The sequence below is a fragment of the Malus domestica genome, chromosome 17 (assembly GCF_042453785.1).
Source record: "Malus domestica chromosome 17, GDT2T_hap1".
Classification (NCBI taxonomy): Eukaryota; Viridiplantae; Streptophyta; class Magnoliopsida; order Rosales; family Rosaceae; genus Malus; species Malus domestica.
In genome coordinates this window covers 3,704,734-3,714,725 of record NC_091677.1, presented here as the reverse complement: position 1 = coordinate 3,714,725, position 9,992 = coordinate 3,704,734, and the positions used below count along the sequence as shown (strand labels likewise).

The window sequence follows — 9,992 nt, the reverse complement described above, 5'->3', positions numbered from 1 at the left end:
CCAATCTATCGCCCAACTCAAACATTTTGTTCCTTAGGATGCAAGCAATATAAAATGTTATGTGAAACGACAGCTCAAAGTGAATTTGATATCAGTAGTTCCAGTTATAATCCATTAACAGCAATCAACCAACCTTATGCTTACGAACTGGGCATCTTTCGCGGTCCTTCTGTTCACGTAATGTCCCACGGCTGAAACGTTCTTTAAGTCTACAATGACATCAAGCATAAAAGGATGATGGTCAAAGGAATACAAAAGATGCGTAAACTGATATGATATAAAATTAGAATTTAGCTCTACCATTCATTGAAAAAAGTACCTAGGGCGCAACTATGAAGAAAAGATTCGAGAAAAAATCCCTTCCGAACAAAGGAAATAAACATAAACAGTATCAGAGATAGAGAGAGGCAGAGAAAGAAATATAAAGTCCATCACAAATTGGAGAGAGAGAGAGAGAGAGAGAGAGAGAGAGAGAGAGAGAGAGAGAGAGAGGCGAGAGAAAGAGAAATCAGTTTACCAATCTGATACATTTCCTTTAACTTCAACGAGATTGCACTGAATCCTGTCATGAATTCATCTAACCTACAATCACAAAATTTCAGATGAATTAAAATTACAACTTTGGCGTGCCTCTGCTAAAATATTTGGGGATTCTGTATAGTATTCTTCTCCGTACGGAGGCCAATATATATACAAGCTAATTACAAGAGAAAAGGAAAACTATAAGATTGTAGGAAACCCTAATTACAATGACAAATAAGCCCACACAGGCTGAGCTCACGTTAACAGTCCTCAAATTTGTGCATAGATTTCACCAATGCCCAACTTGTTGAGCGAGCTATGATATACTTTGCTAGACACAACTTTTGTAAGAACAACTGTCAGTTGATCTTCAGACTTGACAAAATGGTACAGAAATTAGTCTAACTTCCAATTTCTCTTTGATGAAATGTCGATCCACTTCAACATGTTTATTTTGATCATGTTGAATTGGATTGTGAGCAATGTTGATCGCAGCCTTGTTATCACAATGAAACTTCATTGGTTTCCATGTTCTAAAGCTCAAGTTTGAAAGTAAATTTCAAATCCACAACAACCCACAAATGCTATGAGATACACCTCAAAACTCTGCCTCAGTGTTTGATCTAGCAACAACATTTTGTTTCTTGCTTCGCCAGGTAATGAGATTGCCTCCAACAATGTGAAATGAACGCAAAATAACCTGCCAACTCTGCATTTGTATACCTAGAAACATCCAGTGACCATGTTTTGAAAACGTAAGTCCTATCCCCGGGGTAGCCTTTAGATCTCAAAATGCGATCAACCACACTATGATGCTAAATACTAAAAGCATGTATGAACTAACTAACCACACTTGCTGCATATGTAAAATCTAGTCTGGTGTGTGCCCAATATATTAACCTCCTAACAAGGTGTTGGTAGTGTTCCTTGTTTGTTGGTGTTTGATATTCTTACTCACAAAACCTGTGATTCATCTTTATAGGTGTATCAACAAGTTTGCAAGCAAGCATTCCAGTCTCTGTTAGCAATTATGTCACGTATTTCCGTTGAAATTGGAAAATACCTTTCAGCAATTTGAACACTTCAATCCCCAAGAAATACTTGAAAGGACCAATGTCCTTCATCTCAAACTCTTGGGACAAGTATGTTTATAGTGCAGTTCTTTCTTTAAGAACCTCCTGAGTAATACATTTCGTATTCACTAAAAACACACATCCATAGTGACATGCATTTTCTATATAGTCAGATCATAGCACCGGTACCCCTTTTGATCAAGACCATAACCCATGAAGGCACACTTCACCGAACATGGATCCAATTTACTTCTCTGATGCTTGTGAACTTAAACGAACGCTACACACCCAAAGACCCGAGGCTCAAGATTTTGCTGAGGTGATACTTCTAGATGTTGATAAAGAGTCTGAATTGGAGTTTTAAAATTAGGCACTGGAAGGAACACGATTAGTCAGGTAAGCTGCAGATATCACGGTTTTTCCCCAGAAACATTGCGGCATATTGGCTTCGAATAGAGAAGCCCGAACAATTTCCATTATATGACGATTTTTCCCCTCCGCTACCTCATTATGTTGAGGAGTGTACGTAGTGAACTTCTGATGAACTATTCCATGATCATGCAAATACTGTGATAGTTCATGACTCACAAACTCACCGACATTATTAGAACGAAGAACTTGAATCATACTCTGAAATAGCGCGAAACAAGGTATCTGTGATTTGAGCATAGACAACAAGTTGTAATTTAAGAAGGGAACCACCAAGATGGAGTACATATGCAAAGAGTTTCTATGATAGATTGAGCTCTCCCCAATCACAGTTGCGGGAGTAGCATCAGACGTAGACAACGACTGCCAACATGGATGAAAAGATTTGATTATAATCTCGGGTCACATGTCATATGATCCGTGATCCGTCACTCCAAAATCAATAATCTAAGTACTAGTCTGTCATGATGCAGAGGCACCGCCTGATGTGATGTAGCCTGTATTTTTGTATGAATGATTTTTAGATTTTAGGCTTTTGAGGAATTAGATTTAAAGGTAGGATAAAAAAAAATTTGAGGAATTTAATTTGAAGTTGTGTTTGAGATTTGATTTGTGTGTTGAAATTTAAAATTTGGGGATCACATATGTAGGAGAATGATTCTAGAATCGTCATGCTCTCAGTACCATGCTAAAATATTGGGGAAGTTCTGAATAATATTCTTCTTTGTATGTAGGCAATATTTATACAAGCTAATTACAAGAGAATAGAAAAACTATAAAATTATAAGAAATCCTAATTACATATTCAACTAACCCCACACAGATTGACCTCATGTTAACGGCCTCTTCTTTCTCCATTCATCATATTGCTCCTTTAGTGGGCCAGCCATTTTCTTACTTTGGGCTTAGCTCTTGTTTTTAGTGAATAGAAGGTGAGAATCAAAATTATGACATAAAATTGTGAGAGTAATTATTCCATCGTTTTCTATGTTTGGATGATCAAGAATAAAAAATTTAAAAAAAAGGTACATATATTATTTATCTTAAAGACTTTTGGTATGGACTTTCTACATTAGAATTATAAAGAGTTCACGTGAAAATCTGATTAACAACTTTCATTCTTTTCGTATGAATCGTATGAATTTGAGCAGTTGTAGATTAATGATAAGACACTTAGTAAGATACGAGTTGAAACATATTTTTAAGGGGATTATGATTATTTTCCTTTATATTACCATTTCCTTCATTCTCCTCCTCTCATTTTTCATTTTTGCTTTTCTCTATATAAAATTTTCAAAACAAATGTTGACGTGGTTTATTCGTAATTGTTTAAATAGGAGAGAATGGAAGATGAGAGAGATTAGAATGAGAGAGAATCTTACTTCGAAGAGAATTGTGTTGCTGACCAAATGGTGAATTAGAGTTTTAACATGGAACAACTTTGAATTCAGTGATCCTCCTACCAAGGTTGGGCCAGCTCTTATGACTGATTTATTTGGTGCTTGTAAATTGCGTTATGCTTGTATTAATGCTTTTCTTTTTTAAATGAATTGATCCGTCAAGTTAGGTTTAATTTTCAGGAGTTTTAACAAAATACTTTTGGTACTGTTCACTTTTAACGAAAAACCATATTTTTACCTTTAACTGTTACTATTCACTATACCTGTAAAAATGGCTTTTCGTTAAAAGAGAAGTTTTTTTTTAAACTTTTCATTAGTTTTTCTTTAATTTTTTGGGGTTGAGACCAAAAAAATGCGTACTAGTGGAGACTATACCTACTGACACTAACTAAGCCACACACAACTGTGCCTACTAGTGAGACCAAAATTTTGTAAAATAACATATGAGATTATACCTAATGACACCAAAGATTTTCTAGACGGTCCTCTCTTTGACCATGCTCTATCACTTGCTAACTAGAAACACCAAACAGCAAAATTGCGGTTAATTGAACTTGTAGACATAATAACCACAACATATCAATGGGGTTAATTACACACTCACCCCTTGAGGTTTATCCTTTTTGCACAAAATCCCCTAAGGTTTGAAACATTACACCAACACTCTTTCACGTTTTAATTCACTTTCACATCCACCCCTTAAGAATCCCTTAAGGACGATAATACCCTTGTAGTTAATTATTAAAAATAACATTTATAGATAAATAAATCAAAAATTACATTTAAACATTAGAAGAAAAAAAAAACCCAAAGAAATCCTCTTCTAAGATTTATCAATGTGGGAAATCGGCATCTAGCTTCTCCAGAGGCTATTGATTTTCTACATAAGCTTTTTCGTTATGATCAGCAGAAAATCCTTACAGCAAGAGAATCAATGGCTATGCATGTTATTGAATCCAATCCTTCAGTAAAAAAAGACCTTGTAAAATATGCCCCTTTGTCTTTGGGTGGAGCCTGTGAACAGCATGAGATCAACAAAGGAAAATATTTCTCTAACTTAGGATGTTCACTGCATCCCACCGGGTGTGCTTGCTAAGCAATTGCAAGGGAAGAAGAGATACGATATATATGCATTTAGGGAGCCGGCTAAGAAATTGACAGGGATGAAGGATCCAATGATATAAGACATGCATCTAGGGTTTCATTTGGAAGAAGAGATAATATATATATATATGCATTTAGGGTGCCGGCTAAGAAATTGGCATGGATGAAGGATCCAATGATATAAGACATGCATCTAGGGTTTCATTTTATTTTTTAATGTTTTAATATAATTTGTTTATTTTGATTTTGTTTTTCCATTTATTTATTAAAAAATTTATTTTTAACTAATTAACTACAAGGGTAATTTTGTAACATCCTACATCGTCCAGGGGAGTGAATCCTCTAAGCCTTATATGTATATTCCCATCTCTACCTAGCACAAGGCATTTTGGGAGCTCATTGGCTTCGGGTTTCATCGGAACTCCGAAGTTAAGCGAGTTTGCGCGAGAGTAATCCCATGATGGTTGACCACCTAGGAAGTTCTCGTGTGAGTTCCCATAAACAAAACTGTGAGGACGTGGTCGGGGCCCAAACCGGACAATATCGTGCTATGGCGGAGTCGAGCCTGGGATGTGGTCGGGGCCCGAGCCGGGATGTGACAAATTTTGTCCTTAAGGGGTGGATGTGAAAGTGAATTAAAACGTCAAGGAGTGTGAGTGTAATGTTTAAAACCTGAGGGGGTTTTGTGAAAAAACGATAAACCCCAAGGGGTGTTAGTATAATTAACCCCATATCAATGACCATAACAATAATATTTGATAAAGTGTAACTTCATAATGTTGACTTAACAATAATATCAATAGTTTCTAAATGACATGTCAATTGCATCCCTGGGAAGTTCTCGTGTGAGTTCCCAGAAACAAAACTGTTAGGGCGTGGTCAGGGCCCAAACTGGACAATATCGTGCTACGGCAGAGTCGAGCCTGGATGTGGTGGGGGCCCGGGCCAAGATGTGACAAATTTTGTCCTTAAGGGGTGGATGTGAAAGTGAATTAAAACGTCAAGGAGTGTGAGTGTAATGTTTCAAACTTGAGGGGGTTTTGTGAAAAAAACGATATACCTCAAGGGGTGTTAGTATAATTAACCCCATATCAATGACTATAACAATAATATTTGATAAAGTGTAACTTCATAATGTCGACTTAACAATAATATCGATAATTTTTAAATGACATGTCAACTACATGTCTTTTTTTTTTTTTTTTTATAAATAAAGTTAGCCGCAACATAAATATATCTCTCTAAATAATATAGTCCTTTTCGCCACCTTATTTTATTCTCTTCTTTTCCATCAATCAAAGTCTCCCCACATAGGGCAATGAATTGTTGGACTCTATATATGGTGATCAACTAAGCTCTTACTAGGAACCAAACTAGCCTGGAGGATGACATAGTTATCCGTCAAGAGCTGCTGCAACCATTGCACTACTTAGTTTTTCTTCCATCACTAGTTTATAAATTTTTTTCAAGTATTCCAGGTTTTTTATTGTGAATCGAGAAATGGCTCCAATTGATCAGTTAGCCTCTCCGGAAAACCACCCGGCAACCTCCCAAAATCCAAACACATATGATCACAATCCGCAGTCACCGATTGTCGAACAACAATATTACCCACATGGCTTTTTCGAAAAGGTACAAACATTGTATATATAATTCCGCTTTGGTTGCAACCATACACTTTCATCATGTTCTTCAATTATCCAACTTCGCAGATAGAATACTGTACTTCTCTTTGAACTCAAGTTCGAATCTTCTTTCCCACAGTATAAATGAATTAATGTAACTCAGTAGAAAAAATATGCAACTTCATATGTGTGTGTGTGTGTGTGTGTGTGTGTATGTTTGCAGGTGGTTGCAGAGATGATAGCAACGTATATGTTGGTGTTTGTCACGGCTGGCTCGGCTGCTCTTGCTGCCAGCGACGAACACCAAGTCTCAAAGCTTGGAGCTTCGATTGCAGGAGGGCTCATCATAACCGTGATGATCTATGCGGTCGGCCACATCTCCGGTGCACACATGAACCCGGCCGTCACTCTTGCTTTCGCCGCCGTTAGGCACTTTCCATGGAAACAGGTACACCTGCAGCTAGCCTTCTGAGGTCCCCATGTTTCTGTTTTGTTATGGAGCACTTAGAAAGTTAATGGAATAGCAAATTTTTTATTTTATTTCCTCGTTTCGGAACTATGTGTGCAACGTGATTTATGGACAATATAATGCCATAGAAAGGCCCATGAAACTCACTTGATAGATGCTTGTGTGTGGTCCAAACTAAGGCCCATTTGGGCCCATGGCCAAGTATATAAAAAATTATTACAAAATTTAGATAAGAGGGATTAAAAATAGAGAAGAGATCCTCTCCTTTCTTCCATCAAGGCCATGGGATCAAGTGATCCAGGCTTTTCAAATTTCATCAAACGGCAAAAAATTATTACAGTTTTTAAGGGGTCAAAACAGGTGGGTCATTGGATGAAATTTGAAGGGCCCGAATCACTTGATCCGGTGACCTTGGTGGAAAAGATCCAGAGATGATCTATTCTCTTAAAAATGCACTACAAGATCATTTAAAATTATGTAAGAGGAATTTACAAATAACACCTTCCAATGAGGGATTTGCAAATTCTTTTCACATGTCTTTGTACTGCACATGTAATGTATTTTTAATCCCTCCGATCTACAGGTAATGTTAGGGAGACCAAATTTTTAAACAAAATTTGTAAACCAATGATGTTGTGGTGGATGATTGGATTATTACTTAAGTGTTGATTAATGTGCTTATTTTCTATTAATGACATATTATTTGATTTAAAATTTTAGTCTCCCTATCATTATCCTTTACAATAATAACTTGATCTCACTCTCTTTAATACTTGTAAGTCCCTCACCCGAAGATTTTATAAGGTGTTTCTAGTTCAAGTAATAAAGAGCATTTACTTTTATACACAAGATTCTAAAATCAATTCCCCCACCCTTCGAAAAAAAAAAAAAACCCCAAAAAGTTTATAAAATACTTGTGTGTCGTTTCTTATCTAAGTAAAAATGTGAGTTAGTCCAATTAAGTAGACGTGTGCCCATCCCCTTACAAATTTAAATTCTTTTACCAGTAATTTGAATATTTTGAAATATCGTCTCGTGAAGCTACTAACAAGGTAATTTAGTTGTATTCATCTATGCTTATATGTGAAAGGTCTATGAAGTTCGACCTACTTTTATGATGGGTTCAATACTTAGTTATTATTCTTAGGTAGTGCTATCCATACCCCTGTTTTTTCTCACATACTCTTCTTAATTTTCGGCCGTCGAATCAAATGAATTAAATAAGGTTAATGGCTAAAAGTTAAAAGGAGTGTGTAGAAAATAAAAAAAAAAGTGAGTGAACAATACTATCCTTATTCTTAACTCTTTATGTGGCTTAATCCAATTCTCTCCGCTTTTAGAGAGATACCATTGTATGAATAAAAAAAAATTAAAAGCATAAAAAAGTTCCCAAAAGGCTTTTGGAGCCATGGAGTAATTAAAAAGAATTTGGACTACCAAATCTTTATTGTGATTTTAGGAATTGTATACCAAATCGTGCCATGGGTTTTGCTGATTGTGTGACTTGTTCATTAGCTTGGCTGTGAGAGAGGGAGTTTTTGTCGACAACGAATGGGATGAGCACCGATACCTCTGCACTAAGAAGGAGAAATAGGAAGTGAACATGTGAGAGAAAGTGAAGAGGGCGAGTTGTGTTGTCTGCAAAGTCGTTAGAGAGAGGGAAAGGGGAAGCAATTGTATTGAGAGAGAAAAGGGGAAGTAGTGGTTTAGGAATGTATACCATATACTTTTGTAGCACAAATATTTATGGACCTTTATTTTCAGGTCCCAATTTATGCGGTAGCTCAAATAGCAGGATCAATATCTGCCTCGTTTACCCTGTATGTACTGTTGCACCCAATTAAACAACTTGGCACCACATCACCTTCTGGATCAGAGACCCAAGCTTTGATCGCAGAGATAATCATGACATTTTCCATGGTGTTCATCGCCTCCGCCGTCGCAACTGATACCAAAGCTGTACTGTTTCCACAGATATAACTCTTTTATATTGACATGAATTTCTAACTCTTTTCTTCGACCTAAAAAAAGAAATTCAAACTCTTTATTTGACATTTCAATGGGGACTGTTCACAACAGGTAGGAGAACTAGCAGGCATCGCAGTTGGCTCCGCGGTTTGCATAACTTCAATCTTTGCCGGGTAAGTAAAAGATTATGGAGATACACACAAACAGAACTGGTTAGAAACATGTAATAAAAAACAAAAAACGAGAGACTAGACAAACATGCCGTGCATATATTTGAGCAAGTGAAACAGCTAACATGCATGGTGTTTTGTGAATACACAGACCAATATCAGGTGGATCAATGAACCCAGCAAGAACAATAGGGCCAGCAATCGCTAATGCATACTACAAAGGAATATGGGTCTACGTCGTTGGACCAGTGATAGGAGCCCTACTTGGCTCATGGTCCTACAGCTTCATTCGGGTCAGCAATAACCCCATCCAGGCAGTATCACCACCCTCATTCACATCCAAGCTTCGTCGAATCAAGACTGACAGCAACGGACAACTTACCTTCAGAGACCCTCTGGATTCAGCTTGAAATTTCTGTGTACAGATCAATATAATTATATGAACTTCCAAAAGTCAGCAAATCGCGTAAAGCAACTTGTACGCATACCAGAAAACTCTCTGGATTGAAGATAATGCTCTTCGTGCAATTATCCGTTTTGTATATATATCCCAACCAATCTATCCCCCAACTCAAACATATTGTTCCTTAGGATGCAAGCAATATAAAATGTTATGTGAAACGACAGCTCAAAGTGAATTTGATATCAGTAGTTCCAGTTATAATCCATTAACAGCAATCAACCAACCTTATGCAGAGAAAGAAATATAAAGTCCATCACAAATTGGAGAGAAAAAGAAATCAGTTGACCAATCTGATACATTTCCTTTAACTTCAACGACATTGCATTGAATCCTGTCATGAATTCATCTAACCTACAATCACAAAATTTCAGATGAATTAAAATTACAACTTTGGCATGCCTCTGCTAAAATATTCGGGGATTCTGTATAGTATTCTTCTCCGCATGGAGGCCAATTTATATACAAGCTAATTACAAGAGAATAGGAAGACTATAAGATTATAGGAAACCATAATTACAAAGACAAATAAGCCCACACAGGCTGAGCTCACGTTAACACTCCTCAAATTTGTACATAGATTTCACCAATGCCCAACTTGTCGAGCGAGCTATGATATACTTTGCTAGACACAACTTTTGTAAGAACATCTGTCGGTTGATCTTTAGACTTAACAAAACGGTACAAAAATTAGTCTAACTTCCAATTTCTCTTTGATGAAATGTCGATCCACTTCAACATGTTTATTTTGATCATTTTGAATTGGATTGTG

General features: G+C 36.7%; 1 protein-coding gene across 1 annotated transcript; it reads left to right on the top strand.

The window, feature by feature from the left end:
* Positions 1-5,907: 5,907 nt before the first annotated feature.
* On the top strand, positions 5,908-9,387 carry LOC103404609 (aquaporin NIP2-1-like). The gene is made up of 5 exons (XM_008343533.4): positions 5,908-6,160; positions 6,377-6,601; positions 8,387-8,581; positions 8,702-8,763; positions 8,912-9,387. Exons 1-5 carry the CDS (start codon positions 6,029-6,031, stop codon positions 9,168-9,170), a joined length of 873 nt encoding a protein of 290 aa, XP_008341755.3. The 5' UTR covers positions 5,908-6,028; the 3' UTR covers positions 9,171-9,387.
* The last annotated feature ends 605 nt before the right edge of the window (positions 9,388-9,992 follow it).

Bases quoted from the DNA above. Each gene is read 5' to 3' on its own strand.
- LOC103404609 (XM_008343533.4), top strand. From the start codon at position 6,029: ATGGCTCCAATTGATCAGTTAGCCTCTCCGGAAAACCACCCGGCAACC. The intron at 6,161-6,376 runs GTACAAACATTG...GTATGTTTGCAG, and splicing joins CACATGGCTTTTTCGAAAAG to GTGGTTGCAGAGATGATAGC. The intron at 8,764-8,911 runs GTAAGTAAAAGA...GTGAATACACAG, and splicing joins ATAACTTCAATCTTTGCCGG to ACCAATATCAGGTGGATCAA.